Genomic DNA, 25,793 nt, shown 5'->3' with positions numbered 1-25,793 from the left:
GTCATTTAAATGCTATTTTAGCATCCCTTTGTCAATTGTATATGTGATTAGGACAGAGTATGATGCCAGATTCTGAGAAGGAAACAAATGGCATCCATAATCCAAATTATAAAACTAGGGGTAAACATCCTAAAAGCTAATATGTAAAGGAAGGTTTGCAGTCTTTTCAAAGCAAGAGCCTCTTTAAAACATTAGTAAGACTCAGGTACTCTATGTGATAATCATGGTACATTTACATTTACATATATATGGCTTAAAGAATTATAAAACAATGAACAAAACTCTATGAACCAGTTTGGCTTTCCAATGAAATATGTTTCATTAATCATAATAGCATTTAATAACATGTAAAACATATTTGAGAGCCATACTATTTTCTCTATCAACAGTCAACACGTGATGCCTATATAGTGGAGTGAATTCCTTAGTATAACTCCATAGATTCATAGATGGGATCACTGAAATGAAGAATTAGGGAATTATGTGCCAATTTAAAACACTGGAGAACAAACTTGTTTTCTGTTTGACGATGGGATAATTATGTCAAACTGCTGCTGAAATACACTGTAAGAGTCCACAAATTATATCACAGAATTTGTAACACTGATGCAAATGCTGAAAAAAAGCAGGCCCCTGAGAAAGATAACACATGACCATACCAACCTGAAATAACAAAGTCACAACATTTGTTTTCATTCATACTCAGTGACTGAATCTGATCATAAAAATGAACAAAAGGTGTTTTAAAGAAACTTGGATTGAAGGCTAATACCAAATTATTTCCAGCCCTTACAACAATACCTTCCTTCCTATAATTGTTAATACAGTAATAACAACTCTTGACATTTGTGGTGTTGTCAGTTACTCTGTTAGGAATGTTCCAGACCCAATCTCATAAAATGTTCACAAGAGCAGTATGAAGGCGGTATTATTATCTTCCTTTCAGTTTAGTTCAGTTCAGTTGATCAGTCGTGTCCGACTCTTTGCGACCCCATGAATCGCAGCACGCCAGGCCTCCCTGTCCATCACCAACTCCCGGAGTTCACTCAGACTCAGGTCCATAGAGTCAGTGATGCCATCTAGCCATCTCATCCTCTGTTGTCCCCTTCTCCTCCTGCCCCCAATCCCTCCCAGCATCAGAGCCTTTTCCGATCAGTCAACTCTTCGCATGAGGTGGCCAAAGTACTGGAGCTTCAGCTTTAGCATCATTCCTTCCAAAGAAATCCCAGGGTTGATCTCCTTCAGAATGGACTGGTTGGATCTCCTTGCAGTCCAAGGGACTCTCAAGACTCCTCCAACACCACAGTTCAAAAGCATCAATTCTTCGGCACTCAGCCTTCTTCACAGTCCAACTCTCACATCCATACATGACCACTGGAAAAACCATAGCCTTGACTAGACAGACCTTAGTTGGCAAAGTAATGTCTCTGCTTTTGAATATGCTATCTAGATTGGTCATAACTTTTCTTCCAAGGAGTAAGCGTCTTTTAATTGATGGCTGCAGTCACCATCTGCAGTGATTTTGGAGCCCCCCAAAATAAAGTCTGACACTGTTTCCACTGTTTCCCATCTATTTCCCATGAAGTGATGGGACCAGATGCCATGATCTTCGTTTTCTGAATGTTTAGCCTTAAGCCAACTTTTTCACTCTCCACTTTCAATTTCATTAAGAGGCTTTTTAGTTCCTCTTCACTTTCTGCCATAAAGGTGGTGTCATCTGCATATCTGAGGTGATTGATATTTCTCCTGGCAATCTTGATTCCAGCTTGTGCTTCTTCCAGCACAGCGTTTCTCATGATGTACTCTGCATAGAAGTTAAATAAGCAGGGGGACAATATACAGCCTTGACGTACTCCTTTTCCTATTTGGAAGCAGTCTGTTGTTCCATGTCCAGTTCTAACTGTTGCTTCCTGACCTGCATATAGGTTTTGCAAGAGGCAGGTCAGGTTGTCTGGTATTCCCATCTCTCTCAGAATTTTCCACAGTTTATTGTGATCCACACAGTCAAAGGCTTTGGCATGGTCAATAAAGCAAAAATAGATGTTTTTCTAGATCTCTCTTGCTTTTTTGATGATCCAGCACATGTTGGCAATTTGATCTCTGGTTCCTCTGCCTTTTCTAAAACCAGCTTGAACATCTGGAAGTTCACAGTTCACGTATTGCTGAAGCCTGGCTTGGAGAATTTTGAGCATTACTTTACTAGTGTGTGAGATGAGTGCAATTGTGCGGTAGTTTGAGCACTCTTTGGCATTGCCTTTCTTTGGGATTGGAATGAAAACTGACCTTTTCCAGTCCTGTGGCCACTGCTGAGCTTTCCAAATGTGCTGGCATATTGAGTGCTGCACTTTCACAGCATCATCTTTGAGGATTTGAAATAGCTCAACTGGAATTCTATCACCTACACCAGCTTTGCTCATAGTGATGCTTTCTAAGGCCCACTTGACTTCACATTCCAGGATGTCTGGCTCTAGGTGAGTGATCACACCATCATGATTATCTGGGTCATGAAGATCTTTTTTGCACAGTTCTTCTGTGTATTCTTGACACCTCTTCTTAATATCTTCTGCTTCTATTAGGTCCATACCATTTCTGTCCTTTATCGAGCCCATCTTTGCATGAAATGTTCCCTTGGTATCTCTAGTTTTCTTGAAGAGATCTCTAGTCTTCTCCATTCTGTTGTTTTCCTCTATTTCTTTGCATTGATCACTGAGGAAGGCTTTCCTATCTCTTCTTGTTATTCTTTGGAACTCTGCATTCAGATGCTTATATCTTTCCTTTTCTCCTTTGCGTTTCACTTCTCTTCTTTTCACAGCTATTTGTAAGGCCTCCCCAGACAGCCATTTTGCTTTTTTGCATTTCTTTTCCATGGGGATGGTCTTGATCCCTGTCTCCTGTACAATGTCATGAACCTTAGTCCATAGTCCATCTAATCCAATTTTCAGTCTAAAATTCATCAGTTCTGTTCAGTTCAGTCACTTAGTCATATCCAACTCTTTGCGACCCCATGAATCGCAGCATGCCAGGCCTCCCTGTCCATCACCAACTCCCAGAGTTTACTCAAACCCGTGTCCATTGAGTCAGTGATGCCATCCAGCCATCTCATCCTCTGTCATCCCCTTCTTCTCCTGCCTTCAATCTTTCCCAGCATCAGGGTCTTTCCCAGTGAGTCTGTTCCTCCCAACAGGTGGCCAAAGTATTGGAGTTTCATCTTCAACATCAGTCCTTCCAATGTGTATCTAGGACTGATTTCCTTTAGGATGGACTGGTTGGCTATAAAAGCAATATATAAATGGACTTCTCTGGTGGTCTAGTAGTTATGAATCTGCCTTGCAACACAGTGGACGTGGGTTCAATTCCTGGTCCAGGAACTAGGATCGCACATGCAGTGGAGCAACTAAGCCTGCACATCACAACTATTGAGCCCATGTGTCACAACTAGACAGTCCCTGCACCGCAATGAAAGATCCCACACGACGCAACAGCGACCAGGCACCCTGCAACTGAGACCTGACCCAGGCAAATAAACAAATAAACACTTTTTTTAAATGACATATGTAACGATAACTGATAAAGTCTTTAAAACTAAACAAAACTTCAATTGGAATAAGGGAAAATAAAGTATAATTTGGATCTAACATATCTTTTAGGTGCCTTCAGTAACTGCTTATATCTTCTTATATTAGGCAGAGTGAATTATAATATCAACAGGGAATTAGGCCTTTGGCCCAGACCATGTGCCATTTGTGCTGTGGTCTGGGGCATGACAGAGGCTCAGTGTGAGGGAGGACTGGGACCTTATTACCACCCCCTCACTTCATCCCTCCTGGGCTGCCCCCTCCCATCCTCTCCTTAGACCCGGGCAGGGGCATGAGGAGCCATAGTTTCTCAGTATTTATATTCAGAGTCTGTTGATTTTATTTTGTATGCTTTTGAATTAATGCTGTAAACTAATCATGCTGCTGCTGCTGCTGCTGCAAAGCTGCTTCAGTCGTGTCCGACTCTGTACGACCCCATAGATGGCAGCCCACCAGGCTCCCCCGTCCCTGGGATTCTCCAGGCAAGAACACTGGAGTGGGTTGCCATTTCCTTCTCTAATGCATGAAAGTGAAAAGTGAAAGTGAAGTCGCTCAGTCTTGCCCGATTCTTAGCAACCCCAGACGGCAGCCTGCCAGGCTCCTCTACCCATGGGATTTTCCAGGCAAGGATACTGAAGTAGGGTGCCATTGCCTAAGCAGCTTCTAAACCAAAAATGGCATGTTGTAAAAAAACAAATAATAAATGTTGGGTCAAAATAGGGAAAATGAAATCTTTTTAAAATATGTTCTCCTTAGTCTTAAAAAGACTACTTCTTTGAACACACTGGGGATTTTTAAATCCCTAAGTCAAAAGCTATGACCATTGTTTTAGGGGGTAAAAAAAAAAAAGCATTATGAGAAAGTGACCATGAATAGGACTTTCCTGGTGGTCCAGTGGTTAAGACTTCACCTTCCAATGCAGAGGGTACAGGTTCGATCCCTGGTCAGAGAGCTAAGATACCGTATGTCTCATGGCTCAAAACCCAAAACAGAAACAACAGAAGCAATATTGTAACAAGTTTAATAAAGACTTGAAAAATGGCCCACATCAAAAAAAAAAATCTTTAAAAAAAACAGAAAGAAAGTGTCCATGAAAACTATCAAAAAGAGTGAATTAAAGTATTTCTGTCAAGAAAGACAGTAAAGAATGGAGGACCAAAGAACTCCAGGAGAAATATTAGACAGACAGGTGAGGTGTCCATTTCCTCTTCTCTGGAAACTGCAATGTCACATGAAAAAGAATAAAATCCCATTGGAAACATAGCTGTTTAAAAACAAGGACTACAGAAAATATTTTATAGAATAATGTACTTTGTGGTTCATGTTTTAAAAGAAACATGTAATTGTACTACGCTGCAAGGAAAGAAATTATGAGTACTAATGACATTATTGAAAACAACACATCATCCAATGTCCTGTGCTCTGTCGTGGACTGCAGCCCGCCAGGCTCCTCTGTCCATGGGGATTCTCCAGGCAAGAATATGGGAGTGGGTTGCCATGCTCTCCTCCAGGGATCTTCCCAACCCAGGGACTGGACCCAGGTATCGTGCACTGCAGACAGATTCTTTACCATCTGAGCCCCCATCACACCATCCAATGTCCTACGGAATTACAAATAATGGAAGACTGCCTTACCTTTGGCTATTGTGGGCATCTGAAAAGCAATGCTGATTACTCCCACCAAATCTCCCAGTGGAATCAGAGATCTCAAAATAGACCTGATTCTGATGGCTTCTCCTTTGGCAGCATGAATCAACTACAGGCAGAAAAACAAAGGAATGAGGAATATTGTGTGAAATCAATGTTCTAACTGTATCTGAAAAAGTGAAAGAATGGGAGTCTAAGTCTGAAATAATTTTTTGTTAGTTACACACAAAATTAGATCTCTTCCATAACAGAACCACTCTATGATCCAGCCATTTCACTCCTGGGTATATATCCAAAGCAAAAAACACCAATTTGAAGAGATATATGTACCCAAATGTTTACAGAAACATTATTTATAATTGTATAGATATAGAAGCAACCTAAGTGCCCATCCACAGATGAATGGATAAAGCTGTAGTGTACATATAATATATATATAAGATATATTATTGTATTATTATTATATATTATATATACCCTGGATACTCTAGACCATATTATCCTTACTGAAATGAGTCAGACAGAAAAATACAAATACTGTATGTTATCATTGTATGTGGAATCCAAAAAAAAGAAAAACACAAATGAACAAACAACAAAAACAGAAAGAGACCACAGTTATAGAGGCGTCTATACCTGTGGATTGTATAGCGATCTCTATCATTGTGGATTGGTATCCACAGCGGATACCAATGGGAAGAGAGAAGGGAGGAGGGGCAAGAGAGCATGAGGGAATTAAGAGATAAAATTGTTATATATAAAATAAATAAGATACAAGGATATATTATATAGCAAAGATAATATAGCCAGTATTTTATAACTTTAGAGTGTAACCTGTAACAATCTTGAATTACTATGTTTCACATGTGAAACTAATATAATAATTATACTTTAACTTTTAAAATTTAATTAAAAATAAATAATGAAGTTGAACCTCTCTCAGAAATTGCCACTTCAGGCTTACAGACAGATATTTACTTGCCCACACCAGTTTCATTGACTTCAACACACACGAGTCATATACTGCAGTCTAGGCCAACAGGTACATCCATCAGAACAATAGTTTTTATCCTCTTTGGGGTATAAAATACTGGATTAGCCAAAAAGTTCATGGATTTTTCCATACCATCTTACAGAAAAACCCAAATGAACTTTTTGGCCAACCCAGTATTTTAAGCCTGATAAGTCTATGAATGCTTACCCCACAAAATTGCATATACATATCTATCCATGAAATGAGCAATCATACAAAGGGAAAAATTATTATCTCTAGGCTCTGAACAAATATGAATATTTATGACTTCTTTAGTCTCTTCCTTGTTTTGTGATGAAAATGTAACTGTATCTGTACCTATGGTCCACACTGATTTCTCCCAGGAATGGGTTTTAATGGGGGAAGACGATGAACATGGATACTAGCTGGTCTGTTAGACCTGGGGTCCCCAGTCTTCTACTGGTCCTTTAGGAACCGAGCTGCATGGCAGGAGGTGAGAGGAGGGGCAAGCCAGTGAAGTTTCACCTGTATTGACACTTGCTCCTCATTACTCACTTTAGGTGTCACCGTCTCCCATGACCCCAGGATGGGACCGTCTAGCTGCAGGAGAACAAGATCAAGGCTCCCACTGATTCTGCATTGTGGTGAGTTGTATAATTATTTCCTTATATATCACAATGTAATAATAATAGAAATAAAGTGTACTATAAATGCAATGAACCTGAATCATTTCCAAGCCATCCCTCTCTCCCCAGTCCATGGAGAAACTGTCTTCCACGAAACCCATCCCTGGTGTCAAAAAGGTTGGGGATCACTGTGTTAGACCTCCACTGGCTAATAAAATACCTATGAAGAATGTGGATCTGTCATGGTTACAGGTCTCAACCAGTCTCTGAAACAGACTGGATGCTTCCAGAGCCAGGGAGTCATTTGTTCCTTCACTGTAGGGTGTGAAACACAGACAATTTCTAACACCTAGGAGAACCCTCAATTAATGGTTGCTGAAGATGAATAGCTTTCAGAAATGCCAGGAGTAGCCCCTTATTAAGTCATTTAGTCTTTCTTCCCTTTAATATAGCAGAATAAGAATCTTCTCTTTACTAGCATTATTTCTCTTGTGATTCCTTTGATCATCTACTTTAATAGGGAAAGAACACATATTGTCAGCATAAAGGTTTTTGTCTGAAATCACTCCCAACACACAATTTTTTAACAATCAAGTCCCATTTACTATAATGAAAAACTCACTGGCGGCAAGTTCGTACAAAAATTCAGACTCCAGGTTTTCCAACATTCTAATATTTCTTCACCCTGAGATTCCTCTCTATTCACAACAAAAGATTACATCCAGAAAGCAAGAACGTTTTAACTTATGGGTGTGAGAGAAAAAAGACAGAAACAAACAAAGCTCGCCTGAAACCAAACATTTGAAGGGTAGGGAGAAAGGTGTTTTAACAGGCACTCTGGCTTCATGCTCAGAGCAGTCAGAAGTATATCTGCCTTCCTCCATAGCACTGGTCCATCTGCTACAAACTCTGGTTGTTTCCCACCCATCAACAGATCATGAAGCTAATTTCATGGACCCTGGCTAGCATTTTTAAAATTAATACAGTGGGGAAAAACAGAAAAAAGTATGAAATATCAGAGTGTACCACAGAGAATCATTCCACAAACTTCAATTACATTTTGGTCAGAAAGTTTATGAAAACACTAATCAATAGCTCTTTCCTTTCCCCTAACCTGCTCCTATTCCCACTTTCCCTTAAAAAAGTGGTCAGCTCATAGCAGCTCCTTCAAAAGGACTAAATACTATATAGCAAGGAAATAATTCTTGAGAGGAGCGGTGTTTTATGCATATACTAAAACAGGAAAGGACATCATATAGGAAAAAATATGCTCTTTCCTTCTTAGAGTGTGGGAAGTCTTATATGAGTTTTAAAGATACATTAGAAACTGACAATTCTATTAATGAATCATAGTGAAATCTCATTACTAATTTTTATAACCAAGGTACTTCCAACTAAATAAACACTTGTTCAGCAATTATGCTGCAGCTATTATTTTTAATGGAGCATGAAGATTACTGGTTTTGGATGTTTTGTGTTGTCAGTGACGGATCTCTTAACAGAGAGAGATAAGCCAGGATTTTTGTTCCTGGACTCCAAGACACTTACATGCATTTCAGGAGCACAGCGTCCTAACAGGTCAATCAAAGCTGCATAAAAGGTCATGATGGCATTTCCCATGTGGATGGTATCATCCTCTTCCTCTTCTGTATCACTTTCATGGATTTTTCAAAAGAAACAAAGAAAAGCAAACAGGATAATAAAGTAACATTTCAGACTTATTACATACTTTTCAAACAAAAGGGACCAGCATGGTAATTAGTTCTGCCTCCTCTGACACTTTTCACATATATGTTTAATAAACAGCTTATCATTTCTAAAAGAAAAAAATGGGTTAAAGATACAATTTGAGATTCTATCACCAAGAACACATGTGTGGGAGCTTTAATATTAAACATCATTTGAAAGGAAAAAGTAGACTTGTTAATTTGATGGTTTCTGCTTACTTCCACTGGCAAACAGGATATTAACAAAGAAAATAACTGATGGATGGAAATGGTAAATTTGATTTTCTATACAACACACAACTAGAGAAAGGGTGATAAAGATCTGTCCTACAAGACTCCCAGAACAGTGATTTTCCCAGAGTACTTCATAAACGTGATTTCATTTACTTACCTTTCTGTTTACTCTGCCCAACCACCCACTCCCAAGTAATATGACATGAAAAACATAAATATTTCATTATCTCATTGATGAGAGATAAATCTGGATGGCCCTGGAAGATCATCTCATTCTTCCCTTTGGAGGCCTGGCAGACAGCTGCCTCAGCTGGACTTAACTGTCTGCAGAGTAACAGGAAGACTTGTTGACAATATTGTTCCTGGCCTGCCAAGGCTGTCTTCAAAGCTCTCAAGTGCACACCCACTCACATGATACTTGACCAGCAAGCTCTTGATGTACATTCTACTACTAGAAAAACTAAGGGATCCCTAGTTGGTCAATAACTAACCGATAAATACATAACATGATTTTGGAGTGCTCCCATCCTGGAACACTTGCCTTAGAGTGAATGGAACACTTATCCCAGAACTTTAAGTGGGAAAACCAGGATTTTCAGGACAACTTCTCTGCTTGGAAATTTTCCTCCACTAAGCCTATCTGTTATATCTCTACCAACCGTGCTAGCAGTGTGGATACATGTCCCCCAAGCAGGACACTCAACTCCACAGATTAAAAGAACAGGAAGCTGAAATTCCCTGGTGGTCCAGTCATGAAGACTCCACACTCAACTGCAGGGAGACAGGTTCTAGATTTCAGGTGAGGAACTAAGATCCCAAATGTCATGTGATGTGGCAAAAAAAAAAAAGGTGAGGTGGGGAGGGGCAACATGCCTGGGTGAACTTATTGCTGGAAGTGAGTTAACAACATATACTATGGAGAAATGTAAGTTAGTCACTGCCTCCCACTATCATCACCAAGACCTAAACAAAGCACTTTATTCCTCAAAATGACAACATCCCCTTTTCTTTACTTTGCCAATACACCAGTTTAATTAAGTCCCCATTCTCTTGCTAAAGGCCTCTTTCTCACTTACAAATATCAGGAAAACTCTTTCCAGGTATCCTCCCAGTAAACTCTAACTTTAAAGGCTCATCTGTCATCTTTTGTAATAACTCACTAAGCCATAGAGCCTTAAGAAAATTCACAAAATACATCTCCTTCCACAATCTCAATTTCTTATTTACTAAATCCACACAATATTCCTGATGTCTCTTTGTTCATTCACCCTATTCCAGCAGCAAATTCCATCCCTTCTCCCAAAACACATTTGATTTTCAGGGGGAGAAATCCTGAGTACTGGAGTATTATACTACAATTAAGAGAACAAAAATTTATTTTGTAAAACTAAAAATCAGGTAGTATCGGTGAACTTTAAGAGAGTGTATATTTGACCTACGGGGTCCTGCTGGATCCAGTAATTGGTGAACTGAAAGTCAAGTAGTATCAGTGAACTTTAAGAGGGTGTATGTATATTTGACCTACGGGGTCCTGCTGGATCCGGTAGTTGGTGAGGGACCATCTCTAGAGGGATCCTCAGCTATTTTTATGGCTTCTTCCATGGCTGAGAGCAGGCCATTCCCACCTTCCCCCCTCAGGGCGGGACCGAAACACTCAGGCCTCCGGATGAGCAATCTCACCACGACATTTGCGTTCTCCTCCACGCTTTCCCCTGGGATCAAATGGGAAACAGGAGAAAAGAAGCATTGACTACGTGGAAGTTCAGAGGAAACAACGTTATACTAATTCATTTACATTTGAAGAAAAATAACTAAAATCAAATAAGGCAGGAGCAGAGCCAAAGTCCAATCCAAATGACTACGGTTCTGTACATAAAACACAGGAAAGCTCTTTTCTTTCATTTAACATTTTCAAAGTAAGGAAAAGCATGATGGAGACAGAAACTATCCATTTTTGTTAATTTGTTACATGGAGTGAAGATCCTAGCTATTATTAGAATCTAATGATATAAACAGCAAAATTCTAAGTGCCTAAACTTTTTAATTTAATAATGAAAGCCTAGCATGTATCAAAATAAATATTTTAAAATAAATGATTACTGTGGAAAAACTTAATGATTACAAAATAGTCAATATCTTTACTACTATTTACTTCCTTCATGAAAATGCTGGGATACCTCATTATTTTATACCTTTTTATTTTTTAAGTTGTAAAATAATGTTTTTAAAAGACCCTGCGAGATTCATCCTACCATTACAGAAGACAGCAAATCTGAGAAAGTCAAGATATCTTTCTCCTTCAACTGGATTCCATCCAATGTCTGGATAACCCTTTGATACTAGCATCTGGCAACTCTGCAGTCCACAACCAGCCAAATATCGAACCACCTAGAACAGAGAAGATAAGCATAAGCATCACCCATGGGGTGAGAACTCATATAGATGCTTGCACTGGACATGGTAAATCATATCCTCAAAGGATGGTTTAAAAATCACTTGCAGAAACACATTCTTTTTTTTTTTTTTTTAGTTTTTATTTTTTAAATTTTAAAATCTTTAATTCTTACATGCATTCCCAGACATGAACCCCCCTCCCACCTCCCTCCCCACAACATCTCTCTGGGTCATCCCCATGCACCAGCCCCAAGCATGCTGCACCCTGCGTCAGACATAGACTGGCGATTCAATTCTTACATGATAGTATACATGTTAGAATGTCATTCTCCCAAATCATCCCACCCTCTCCCTCTCCCTCTGAGTCCAAAAGTCCGTTATACACAGCTGTGTCTTTTTTCCTGTCTTGCATACAGGGTCATCATTGCCATCTTCCTAAATTCCATATATATGTGTTAGTATACTGTATTGGTGTTTTTCTTTCTGGCTTACTTCACTCTGTATAATTGGCTCCAGTTTCATCCATCTCATCAGAACTGATTCAAATGAATTCTTTTTAACGGCTGAGTAATACTCCATTGTGTATATGTACCACAGCTTTCTTATCCATTCATCTGCTGATGGGCATCTAGGTTGTTTCCATGTCCTGGCTATTATAAACAGTGCTGCGATGAACATTGGGGTACATGTGTCTCTTTCAATTCTGGTTTCCTCGGTGTGTATGCCCAGCAGTGGGATTGCTGGGTCATATGGTAGTTCTATTTGCAATTTTTTAAGGAATCTCCACACTGTTCTCCATAGTGGCTGTACTAGTTTGCATTCCCACCAACAGTGTAGGAGGGTTCCCTTTTCTCCACACCCTCTCCAGCATTTATTGCTTGCAGATTTTTGGATCGCAGCCATTCTGACTGGTGTGAAGTGGTATCTCATTGTGGTTTTGATTTGCATTTCTCTAATAGTGAGTGATGTTGAGCATCTTTTCATGTGTTTGTTAGCCATCCGTATGGAAATACAAAAAACCTCGAATAGCCAAAGCAATCTTGAGAAAGAAGAATGGAACTGGAGGAATCAACTTGCCTGACTTCAGGCTCTACTACAAAGCCACAGTCATCAAGACAGTATGGTACTGGCACAAAGACAGACATATAGATCCATGGAACAAAGTAGAAAGCCCAGAGATAAATCCACACACATATGGACACCTTATCTTTGACAAAGGAGGCAAGAATATACAATGGACTAAAGACAATCTCTTTAACAAATGGTGCTGGGAAAACTGGTCAACCACTTGTAAAAGAATGAAACTAGATCACTTTCTAACACTGCATACAAAAATAAACTCAAAATGGATTAAAGATCTAAATGTAAGATCAGAAACCATAAAACTCCTAGAGGAGAACATAGGCAAAACACTCTCAGACATAAATCACAGCAGGATCCTCTATGATCCACCTCCCAGAATTCTGGAAATAAAAGCAAAAATAAACAAATGGGATCTAATTAAAATTAAAAGCTTCTGCACAACAAAGGAAAATATAAGCAAGATGAAAAAACAGCCTTCTGAATGGGAGAAAATAATAGCAAATGAAGCAACTGACAAACAACTAATCTCAAAAATATACAAGCAACTTATGCAGCTCAATTCCAGAAAAATAAACGACCCAATCAAAAAATGGGCCAAAGAACTAAATAGACATTTCTCCAAAGAACACATTCATTTTAATCTCATGACCATCTACATAAACTCTCTGTAATAAAACCATAGAAATCAAGAAATACTGACAAATCATAACAAGGTACTGTCACAGTAAAAATGTTTACAAAGCAACTTCATGAAAGAAAAATATCCCTAAATTTCATATCATCAGAGACTTTTACCCACAAGAGTTGTAATATTGATAAACTTCAAAAATGCCTAATGATCTCTGGCCCAATATAAAACCTGAATCCATCTGAGATATTGAAAGTTCCACCTGAGATATAATGATGTTTTAAAGAAGTTAATTACTCCCAAACTAAAGCATCAGTTTAATGGGGGATGGGTGTGTGTGAGAGGACACCCTAGAGAGGTAGAGAAACCTAAAGCTTAGAGAAGCTTAGAGTCAAATATCCTTAGGTTCAAATCTGACCTGCATTAGCACTTGGTCTATCATGAGCCATGTATCATGGCCCAGTGTCCTGAGCCATGGGTTTGCTATCTACAAAGTTTGGGGTAACACCCCCTATCTTTCTGTTTTGTTAAATTTAACACATTAAAATTTCTGGTTAGCTTGGTCTTTTAAAATATTCCATCTTATGTGAATATTGATCCTCTACAAGATTTTATCACAGAATCAGTTTTAAAAAGAAATCCCTAAAGCAGATGGTAAGAGAAGCAACTTATCAAAAAAACCCAAAAAACCTACATCCAGTTCAGTCACAAGTGAAGTCAGTCTTAAAAATAAACACATAATACAGCTAAAAATATTTTAAATCATCCTTATTGAGGTATAATTTATGTACAATAAACTCATCTATTTAAAGTATAAATTCAATGAGCTTTAAGCGATTTATCCATCTGTAGGAACACCCACAGTCAAGATGCAGAGTGTTTCCATTACTTCTCAGATCCCATGCTTTTTGCAGTTCATCCCTCCCTACAAGCCTAGGTCTTGGTCACCTGTTTTCTGCCACTACAGACTAGTTCGCATGTTCTAGGACACTGATACATGCAGTCACACACGTGGGTCTTTCTGAGTCTGGCTTCTTTCATTCAGAATAATGATTGAGATTCATTCTGTTAGAGTACATGTCAGCAATCCACTCCTTTATAGAGCCTAATCATGGCATTTTGCTACTTATGGAAATACCCCAGTTTTGTTTTGTTTTGTTTTTTCCCAGCTGATGGACATTTGAGTTGTCTCCAGTTTTGGGCTCAGGTGAGTAAAATCATTATCAATATTCATGTACATATCTTTGTAGAGACATACGTTTATATTTCTATTGAGTAAATACCTAGTACTGGAAAGGCTACACATATATTTATGATAAGTGAATATTTAATTTATTAAAAATAATGCCAAACTGCTTTCCAACTGACTAACCATTTTTCATCCCAATAGCACTAGATGAGCATTCCAGTTGCTCCAAAGCCTACTCAGCATTCAGCACTGTCTACTTCAAAAAAAAAATACTAGCCATTTTATCAGTGTGTAGATAGAAATATTTCAGATTATATATGGGAAAAAATGTTCCAGAGGTTATTCAGAGATGCAAAGCTACATGATGCTTGACTAGCACATCAGAAGGATTTGAGGAAGAATCCACTTTTTAATGCCTTCAACAGCTATGCACTGACTGGAAAAAAGTGGAGAGTGACAGAGAAAAAAAAAAAAAAAGCCCTGTGCTCACTGGCCTTACATTATAAAAAGAAGTCGATTTTGAAAAATACATATAGATTTTAAATATAACTTTAAGCCATAAATATTTAAACTATAGCACAGACATGGAAGAGTAGAAAGGTGACTTTGGAGTAATGACTGGAAGGATGTCTGGAAAAGAGCCACGAGGACATCTGGTGAAAGAGTGCTACAGATGGAGGGAACAGCAAGTACCAAGGCCCTAGGGCAGGTGCAGAGCCGGCAAGTTCCAGTCACAGCAAGGGGACCAGTGTGGCTGGAGCAACGGTAACTGGAGAGTGGCAAGAAATGAAGACGGACAATACGTGATATTCAGATAGGGTAGGAGCTATTCAAATGCCTTTTACTGTTGCTCAAAGTGAGAAAGAAAGTCTAGAAGGTTCTGGGCAGAAGATTAACATGCAACGTTCAAGAGACTCACTCTGGCTGCAGGGGAGGCTCAGGTAGACTTATTTAGAAAGTAACTACAATTAAAATATAGGGGAAATCTATCCATATTTTGGTAAACATACATATGGCTTACTATGATTAGAGTACACAGCCTTTAGTATACTAGTAATACCTTGCACTGTAATATGCAAACTTGTGTGATATAAATTATATACATGAGATGTTAAAACAACCTTTTAAGAAAGTAAAAATGCATAAAGTAAAAGTGACAGCAAATTATTGTGAAAGGACATAAACATCCAAGAATATAAAGTTGATACTCTTTCCAAAGAAAAATGCATGTGTTGGAAAAAGTATCTTAAATTTCTTGTTCTTTATAACTTAAAATTATATTACATATAATAGTATGTATTATATATAATAACATAGTATATTAGTCATTCAATCGTGTCTGACTCTTTGCAACTCCAGGGACTCTAGCCCACCAGGTTACTCTGTCCATAGAATTCTCCAGGCAAGAATACTGGAGTGGGGAGCTATTCCCTTTTCTAGGGAATCTTCCCAACCCAGGAACGAAACCCATGTCTCCTGCAGCACAGATAGATTCTTTACTGTCTGAGCCACCAGGGAAGTCTATTACATATAAGTGTAACATATTTATAATACATAGTATATTATAGTTATAACAACATATAATTATAACTATTTATAGCTAAATATCTTGAGAAACAACTATAAACAACTGTAATTCACACAAGCACAGCAGGCAGAGATTGTGCCTACCTTTTCCAGATCTGGCTCCCGCAAAGCTAAAGCTAGTTCATTATTATCCATCACCGAGGCTGCTGCCACATCCAGTGGTGTTGAACCTCTCATAGCTGGTGAGGCTGTTAATTAAAGCAAAGACGGAACAAAACCTGAATTGTACTCGAACTCTGAGTCCCATATAAAGGTTTCCATAGAATTTCATTTCTAAATACAATGCACATTGTGCCTATCCAAAATAATTTAAAGTTTAGTTTTAAAATCCAGTTTGCATAACCCTTTTATCTTAAAGATTCAATGAAAGTCATACATTTACTTACCAAGACCAACACTGCTGTTTTCCAGTAAATAACTGAGATGATCAAACATAGCTTTCTGATTCTGCCTACTTATACGACAGAAGTAACAGAGAAAACGGCAACAGTTGGCCACCATCTTCGGAAAAGTGATTTCCTACATAAAGAACGTTTAGTTAGCTGGGAAAGTAAAGAATCTTTGTTAATAGTGAGTTCTGAAGTTGAGGTCTCAATCAGATTGAGCATCCATGTGTGCCCATGTCTACCAAGCCTCGGGTACTGAAGACCTCTGAATGTCCAGATGAGGGCTCACCTAGTCCTAGAGCTACCAAAAATCGAGCCTGGCACTAACAAGAAACCTAACTATTGTCAGTGGTTTGATATGGAATTAATCTACAGCCCTATACGTAAAGGTAGCATGAGCCTACTTTAGGGTTCAGGCAGGCTCAACTGTGATTCTTGACGCCCACTATTAGCTGCGCTTCCTGGGAAAATTAAACAATCTCACTGATTCTGTTCTGCAAAATTGGAATAACATGGATAATAATATTTACTTTAGGCAAAGGAAGGACAGTTCCATGAGGCATTTTGTAAAAAATACCCAGTTTAATATTTGGAACCACATAATAGGATGTTCTTATCATCAGCGTTGTTGTTGTATTAAGATTCCAGGAGTTCAGATCTTCCCTGACAGGCACATGACTTGTCTCCTGTGATGAACACCCTTCCTGGAAGGTCTGCCTGCTGGGCCCCAGCAAACATATCTCCCTTGACATCTAGATCTTATTCTAGTATACCACAGATAATCCTCAAAGACTCCAAGTTCTTATTAAACAGAATATTTTACAAATATCTTTATAAGTTTGTCTAACCAAGAGTCTGAACATGAGAAATATGGACTCAGGAATTCAGTGGAACCAACTGTTGTCTGAATCAAGGAAACGGTTGGGTCTGGAGAGTATGTTTTTGTTATGGACTTCGAATGTAATGGAAATGTATTTATTATAAAAATTAGCATACAATTAACTGTTATAGTTTCTAAATATCTTCTAAATGAGAATAATATAGAAAATAGCAAGTTACAAGGCATTAGACAAATTATCAGGTTTCCCTGGTGACTCAGATGGTGAAGAATCTGCCTGCAATGCAGGAGACCTGGGTTCGATCCCTGGGTCTGAACCCTGAGTCAGGAGATCCCCTGGGAAAGGGAATGGCAACCACTCCAGTATTCTTGCCTGGAGAATTCCATGGACAGAGAAGCCTGGTGGGCTATAGCCCATGGGATCACAAAGAGTCAGATACAACTAAGTGACTAACATTCACTTTTTCAAGCAAATTATCAATATCAAAGAAAAAACTTCAGTCAGACCTCTTTATCTGTAGGTTACACATCTGCAGATTCAACCAAAAAGCAAAAATTATAGAATGTTCTCAAAAGCAAAACCTGAGTTTGCTACGTGCCAGTAACTATTTAGATAGCATTTATATTAGGTATTATAAGTGATCTAGACATGATTCAGAGTATATGAGAGAATGCACATAGGTTTTACACAAATACTAAGCATTTAACCTAAGGGACCAGAGAATCTGTGGATTTTGGTATCTGCGCTAAGGTCCTGGAACCAATCACCTGTGGATCCTGTCAGGGTGACACCCCCACAGGGGTAGAAGCACAGCCACCTCTCAATCTGTAAGGGATTGTTTAAAAAACAGTCCTAAGAGGGTTTACAAAATCCACATCAAGAATACACAATGAATGTACTCTAGGAGGTTGTAGCAAATGGCATCCCAAGAATTAAAGGGTTTCCTTTACCTTGGACTCTCCACCTCCAAGGACATTCACCATGACCTCCATCACTGTCTCGTGCATCCCAAGAGCCCTCATGAGATTCGGATGCTGGTAAAACACTTTATTGTTCATGATATCCCTAGAAAGGACAACACAAGGATAAGCGAAGCAAAGAGTTATAGCAAAATTTAAACAAAAAATTTATCTGAGATTATGATAAGTATTTTGGAAATAATTATTGGGACGAATGGACAAGTAAGAGAAATGATCACCAAACCTTAAAAGTAAATAAGGCTAATTGGGCTTTCCTCAAAAATACAGAAAGTTTTCCAAAGATATTATATAAATTGTTTATTCGTTTTAATTGTAAGAAATGTACTAATTAAGTAAATATTCATTTATATGACAGAGTTTGGGACACTTATCATTCCTAATTCCATGGATATCCAAATTCAACCTTATTTTGTACAGAAATATGAAGCAGTGTTATTCCCACATTCTTATGAAAGTTCCTATATAAATAATTGCTGTATAAGTATCTTTCCTTTTCATATACACTGTTTTTAGAACTATATTAATGATTTGTATGTTTAAGGACAGTGGTGTTATTTCCTGCTACATTTATGTTATTATTCTGGTGAAATTCTTTTAAAGGTGATGTATTCTCTAAGAGATACCAAACTAAACTGAAGTCCAGGTACAAGTAATCCTACTTATTAAAAGAGACATTTAATTTTAAAAAATGGCAGGAAATGTTACCTAAAATGTTTTATTATTATTGCATTATATATTGTAATATGCATATAAAGGCATTTTTAAAGATCTTAATGTTTAACAATCATTGCAAAAGAGAGCTCAGTTAATTTTTACATATATCAAATCATGCAAGAGTCTTTTTCATAAAACATGTTTCTGTCACAATCAAAGCAAGAAAACTACATACAACTGATAGGAAACTTGAAGCTTTCCTTTTGAATCTGATTACCTGAACTGAGTTATTCATCTATTCATTTAGTCATATTCTGGCTATATCAAGAAAGTGGAATAGTATGATTAATTTCTTTTAGTTTTAGTTCTTCACTTTTAATGTATTAGTCACTTTGTTCAGGTTGTGCTTATGAAGACAGCTTTTAGGCAGCACTATTCAGAAAAATGACTTGGGGGCCCAGGGCTAATTGTGTGTGTGTTCAGCTGCGCAGTCGTGTCTGACTCTGCAGCCCCACAGACTGTAGCCCTCCAGGCTCCTCTGTACATGGAATTTTCCAGCCAGGGATACTGGAATGGGTTGCCGTTTCCTACTCCAGATCTTCCTGACCCAGGGATTGAACCAGCATCTCTTGCGTCTCCTGCACTGGTAGGCAGATTCTTTACCACTGTGTCACCTGGAAAGCAACCCAGGGATATAGGTCTGATCTATTTCATGCAAGGACAAACGAGGTAAAGGCATCCTTGCCTTCACAAATGATAGCAGCATATTTGCCAAGAGAACGTCAGCTCTCAAACCACAGATGTAATCATGAGATTTCTCCTCCTGTTAATTCAAATCCTTTTACGTGACCTAACTTTGGAAGGTATCTAATTTAAAAATCTCGTTTGCTTTTAGTTCCAGGTAAATTAAATGGATCTTTAATTCTAGCACCAGCAGGCAGGCTGTCACTCATCAAATGTGTCACTTTGGGATCTTTCTAATCCCACAAAAAAAGTATTTTATCTTGTTTCATAATCATTTTGAGTTTTATCCCTATTGAGTGATGTATATGTTAATAGCACCTCTTACTGTTACAGGGTCATTTAGGAAGAAAGTGCTCTCCATTTCCTGGAAGGCTTTCTTTCTCATTTAATTAAGAAGACTTCTCACCAGACGCTCCCTTAGGTTAGATTTAAGCACTAATATTCCCAAAAAAGGCTTATGCACAGACAGTAATAAATAAAGAACATAAAATTAGCTTATGTTGTTTCAGCCTCTTTGTCCCAAAAGTACACTGATTTTCAGTATGCAATCATTATAAGGATTTCTGGAATATAACCTCTCCAGTTTATGATTTCAAATATTTAATACTCCCACAGGAAATATATAGTATAATGTTTTGAATTTAAAATGTACATAAATATCACATAATTTGTGTCTTTCCATATTTTTTTCTTCCCCCCTCAGAATAAATTTTTTAGCCAGAGAAAACATCGGTTATTCTGTTTCCTTAGTTGTTTTTCAAAGAGCCAGCTCCAAGGTTTTTTAATCCTATTTATTGATTACTTGTGGATGGTAAAGAATCTGCCTTCAGTGCAGGAGATTCCTGGAGAAGGGAATGCCTAGTCACTCCCAGTATCCTTACCTCGGGCATTCCATGGACAGAGGAGCCTGGCAGGCTGCAGTCCAGTGTCACACAACACGACTGAGCGACTAACACACACACACATTAGTAGTATTTTATTTTACCTATGTCACTAGATATCATTATCTCTTTATCTGTTATTCATAGAACCAAATTAGCTTTTTTGGTAGTGAGGGGCCTAAGTATTTGTCTTTTGCATCACTTTTCAGCATTCTACATTCCAGATTTTTACATCTTTACATTTAGGTACTTCTTTCTTATGAATATCATATAGCTTAATTTAAGCTTTTATTTTTCTATGGTTATTTTAATTCTCTTATATTTTCTTTTTTAAAGATTTTTTTTTTGATGTGGACCATTTTTAAGTCTTTGTTGAATTTATTACAATATTGCTTCTGTTTTATGTTTTAGATTTTGGCCATGAGGCATGTGGGATTAGCTCCCCAAGCAGGGATTGAATCCACACTCTCTGCACTAGAAGGTGAAGTCTTAATCACTGGACCACAGGGAAGTCCCTCTCTCATATTTTCTGATTCCCAAACCATGCAAGCTTGTTAATGATTGCTTACATATATGCATATATGTGCCAGTAACAAACTCCCTGAAACAGATTACCTCCCACTCTTCTGAATTCCATTTTCTTTTTCATATATACATACAGCCTTTAGAAGGCCTTTCAATGAGGGACTATAAATAAACATTTTGAAATTTCTGTGTTTTGCCCTTACTCTTGAATATGGAATATAAACTCCAATACTCAAATCCACATGAAGCACAAGCTTATGATGATAAAATTGTAGTTGAGTAACACATTCTAAATAAAGATCTATTATTTTGTGGTCTGTTAGAACTTTGTGACCTTTTGTTGAATTATGATCACTAGTTTTGCAGTTGAGAATTCTAAACATTGTTTCTTTTCAAGTGTCTTGGCTTTTCAATTTGGTTTCAAAATATTCCATTTATCACTGGCTTTATGGAGTTTCACTACAATCTATCCAGCTGTGGATGTGGAACTATTTGTACTCTGCTGCTGCTGCTGCTAAGCTGCTTCAGTCGTGTCCGACTCTGTGAGACCCCATAGACGGCAGCCCACCAGGCTCCCCTGTCCCTGGGATTCTCCAGGCAAGAACACTGGAGTGGGTTGCCATTTCCTTCTCCAATGCAGAAAAGTGAAAGTGACGTCACTCAGTCGTGTCCGACTTTGTGCTCTAGGAATAGGTAAATTCATGTTTGTCATCAGTTCTGAAAAACTCAAGCCAACAGCTCTTCCAAGTTCTCCTGCTATAGGTCATCTATTCTGTCTTTTCCATAAATCCTACTTGGCATATTAAGGATCTTATACTATTCCCCAGGTTTCTTAACTTCTCCATCAGTGCTGCATTACTAACCTCCTCAGATCTATGATTCTATTTATTAATTCTCTTCAGTTTTATTTATCTACACTTTTGGTACTTTTATTAATCACTGCTCTTAATGCCAACTATTATATTTTTCACTTCTAGAACTTCTCTGTGGATATTTTTCAATTTTTCAAGGACTTTTTGTGTGTCTCATTTTGAGGATTTCATTTGGTTCTTGGCATTTTTAAACATTTTAGATATAGTACCTTTGTGTTCTCTTTCTGGCTTTCTATGGTTTGAAGTTCTTGGGGGAGGTGTTCTAACTCTACTCTTCACTGTATCTGCAGACCTGCCTATGGTGGACTGTTTCCTTAGGTGCTCTGCACTTTCTGACCGGGGGCTAATCTTTGGTAGCATGGAGGCTTTTCCTGTTCACATGAACTGAGTTGAGAAAGCATAGCTTCAGGGCAAATTTTATGTTTTGTATTTTTTCAGCTAGTGGATGCTTAGACTATGCATGAGGCATAAATGCTATCCCTGTCTAAGGCAAGCAGATGTCAACTGCTACATATAGGATGGATAAACAAAAAGGTCCAATTGTATAGCACAGGGAACTATATTCAATATTTTGTGATAAACCATAAAGGAAAAAAAAACATGAAAAAGATAACAAAAACATATCTATATATAGAAGATATATAGATATATCTGAATATATATATATGTGTATATATATATATATGAATCACTGTTGTATATCAGAAATTGAGACAACTTTGTAAATCAACTATAATTCAATAAAGAAAATGTTAACCCTGAAACTTACATAAAGTACAACCTATGATGTTGAATTTTCAGAATAGTTGTTTTATCCCCCGTTATTTTCTCAGGAGACATGGAGAAACTTCTTTATTATCTCCTGCTGGTAATATTTGTACCCCTATGGATTTTAATACGTTTTTATTAATCTGTATGTTTATATGTGATTTGATATCACTGAGAAACTAATAAAAAAAAACAAATCTAAGACATTTGTTATGTACCACAGCCACCTTGGCATCTAGCTGTAAAATTAGTCATGCTTTATTATTGAGCAGTTTTCCTATTTAGCTGTAAAACATAATCTCTAGAATCTCATGATCATAAAATCTAAATGGTGTATTTATGCTAAAGTGCCCACTGTATTACTACTGGGATAACCAATTAGAAAGAAGACATGTATAAGTCAAAGGTTATAATATCAACAGTTAAACAACTTACCCTAATCCACGAATCATAAGTTTCTCTTCCTCTTTGCCCATTCTCACACTTAGCAGAGAACGAATCTGACCAAGAGATGCCAGCAGATTGATGGTATCCTCCACAGAAACACCATTTATAGTGTAGGTCTTTGGCAGAGCCCGTACCAGACCCCCAATGCCATCATACTGTCGATGGAGCAATACAAACATGGCCCTCACCAACTCAGGGTCTTCAATTACAGACTCTTGAGCCCATCGGACCATGGTCTCAGAAATCAACTGCTGAAGAGTGGCTGCAAAGTAATCATGGATACTTCTTAAGAAAGGAAAATAATAAGGCAGATTAGATGGGCATTTCAAACATATTTCAGATAACCCAAAAGTGAAAGTGAAGTCGCTCAGTCATGTCTGACTCTTTACAACCCCATGAACTGTAGCCTACCACGTTTCTCTGTCCATGGGATTTTCCAGGCAAGAATACTGGAGTGGGTTGCCATTTCCTTCTCCAGGGGATCTTCCCGACCCAGGGATCAAACCCAGGTCTCCCACATTGTAGGCAGACACTACCATCTGAGCCACCAGGATATAACCCAAACTGGCATCTATAATTGTACAAGAATCGAAAAGGAATAATTTTTGAAAAAATATATTCTTTAAACAATTATCAGTGATAGTATGTCAATAAAGATGAGTTAACAGGCATGCAAGGATAAAAATACACAAATCTTCTTTAAAAACTATTCTTATAACTAAGGCATTTAAGCTATTCCAAAATCATAGCAGCTTTTCCAGAACTACTATTGGCAATCCATAGGGCAATCAATGGGCTGTCTTATCACTTTCATTTTCTTTGTTTCATTCATTTCCTCCCAAAAGATCTGACATCATATATCCTTATAAAGGTCAGTCATGGTCATTCAAGGAGCTTCTTTTTTAATCCAACTGTCTCCTCATTTAAGTACTTAGTAGTAGTGACCTCATGCAATTACATTTCTACTTCAATTTGTATCCCTAATTATTGCTTAAAGTGTCTTCAAAGGATTTGACTGTGAAGCTGTATTAAGTTGAAAAGTTATTCCATACATAGATGATTACTTGCAGTGTGATCAGCAATAACACATTTAAAAGCAACAGAATTTCAAACCTCTTAAAATATATAGTAAAATTATCAAAGCTAAGTAGGGTTGGTGTGACTGACTCATGCTGTTGTTGTTGTTCAGTCACCAAGACGCGTCCGACTCTTCGTAACCTCACAGGCTGCAGCATTCCAGGTGTCTCTGTCCCTCACCATCCCAGGAGTTTGCCCAAGATCATGTCCAGTGAAATGGTGATGCCATCCAGCCATCTCATCCTCTGTTGCCCTTTTCTCTTTCTGCCTTTAATTTTTCCCAGATTAGGGTCTTTTCCAATGAGTCATCTGTTCACATCAGGTGGCCAGATTATTGAAGCTTCAGATTCAGCATCAGACCTTCCAATGAATATTCAGGGTTGATTTCCTTCAAGATTGACTGGTTTGATCTCCTTACTGTCCAAGGGACTCTCAAGAGTCTTAATTCATACATAGGTACTAAATTCTTATCATCAATACACTGGCTGATTTCCAAAAGAAGCTGCTAATCTGTTTTAATCTAGGCCTTATTAAAGAAAACACATACACACACACACACACACAGAGCTCAGATTACCATCTGAGACCCGGGTTTGATCCCTAGGTCAGGAAGATCCTCTGGAGAAGGAAATGGCTACCTGCTCTAGCATTCTTGCCTGGAGAATTTCATGGACAGAGAAGCCTGGCAGGCTACAGTCCAAACAGGGTTGCAAAGAGTCAGACACACTTTACTTTTCACCAATTTTAACCAAATATAAAATTTAGATAAAATGCCAATATACTTCTACATATCTCAAAACCATGTAGCCATTGTTAATAGGTCAAAATCATAAACCTGATAATAACAGAAAATGCTTCATAAGAAACTTTGAACTCTGATTTTGAAGGCCTGACTCAAATGTGGTTGTGATACTGAAAAATAAATTTGGAAATAATTATATGGATAAAAGGTTTCCATTGTAAGTTAGTGGGAAAAAAGACAAAATTTACATGGGTTTTTTTTTTTTTTTCCATAAAAGCTGTTAATAAACTGACACCACCTCTTAAATGAATAGAGTCTCAGAAGTGAGACAGTAAATCAGCTGATCTCACAGACCTACTTCATGAACCCTTTCTGGATGAGTGTGCAGGTCTGAGAGACCCGTTGCCTCAATGTGCTTTATTTGGTTTCACAGGATGAATCAGAAATGCATAAGGCTCTAGAAAATATTTCCAAACCAAAATATAGTTACAGACAATATCTATTTAAACTTTAAAAAAAGGTTTATTTAACTTGATGTAAGAATATTTGAAGCAAATATTTAGATATGAAGGCTAAATTACTCATTTTATAATTTCTCTTGATAGACTCTGATCCAATTCCTTTTTTACTTTATTTATTTTAATTGGAGGCTAATTACTTTATAGTATTGTAGTGGTTTTTGTCATACATTGACATGAATCAGCCATGGGTATACATCTGTTCCCCTAAATCTTTCCTTCTCTAGGGACAGCCCATCCATCCTTACAAAACTGCCATCTCTCAATCTGTTCCTGCAAATATAGTCTGATGCTGCTAGCTACTTCTGGTGGCTATGGGGATCTACTTAACAATCTGATTCTTGCAAGTTGCACATTCAATTTTCTCACTGGTTCATCTAGTATGATATTTGTTCAAACAATGAATAAATGTCGTGGTGGAGTCATTTTGGCAGTGCCCTTTCATAGCTTACATGACTTCTTGGAGTCACTCTCAACTGGCTTTTCAGCTTGCTTCTTCTTCAGATATGTCACCTTTTCTACCAAGGACAGCAGGCGTCCTCTAATAGTTAAATCGTTGTTTCCGTCCAGAGACCTATCTTCATCCAGCTCAATTCCTAGTAGGAAGAAGACAAAGAGAAATAAGAAAAGAACAAATAATGTTTAAAAAATACATTGAGGGGAAAGAATTCTCAGG

The 25,793-nt window shown here is 37.9% G+C and overlaps 1 protein-coding gene across 13 annotated transcripts in view; it reads right to left on the bottom strand.

Annotated features, from left to right (window-relative positions):
- RYR2 (ryanodine receptor 2) overlaps nt 1-25,793 on the bottom strand; it is an 810,976-nt gene that overhangs the window by 214,896 nt on the left and 570,287 nt on the right. For all 13 annotated transcript variants that reach the window (XM_060406755.1, XM_060406748.1, XM_060406743.1 and 10 more), the window contains 9 exons: nt 25,570-25,713; nt 22,769-23,042; nt 17,860-17,974; nt 16,071-16,203; nt 15,769-15,872; nt 11,056-11,191; nt 10,329-10,515; nt 8,391-8,496; nt 5,211-5,331 (listed from right to left, as the gene is read on the bottom strand). In XM_060406755.1, coding sequence (XP_060262738.1) covers nt 5,211-5,331; nt 8,391-8,496; nt 10,329-10,515; nt 11,056-11,191; nt 15,769-15,872; nt 16,071-16,203; nt 17,860-17,974; nt 22,769-23,042; nt 25,570-25,713 — 1,320 coding nt within the window. The remainder of the gene's footprint in view (nt 1-5,210; nt 5,332-8,390; nt 8,497-10,328; nt 10,516-11,055; nt 11,192-15,768; nt 15,873-16,070; nt 16,204-17,859; nt 17,975-22,768; nt 23,043-25,569; nt 25,714-25,793) is intronic.

Source organism: Ovis aries, chromosome 25 (assembly GCF_016772045.2).
Source record: "Ovis aries strain OAR_USU_Benz2616 breed Rambouillet chromosome 25, ARS-UI_Ramb_v3.0, whole genome shotgun sequence".
Classification (NCBI taxonomy): domain Eukaryota; kingdom Metazoa; phylum Chordata; class Mammalia; order Artiodactyla; family Bovidae; genus Ovis; species Ovis aries.
Note: the sequence above shows the minus strand (reverse complement) of the source record. Positions and strands in the feature narration are given on the sequence as shown.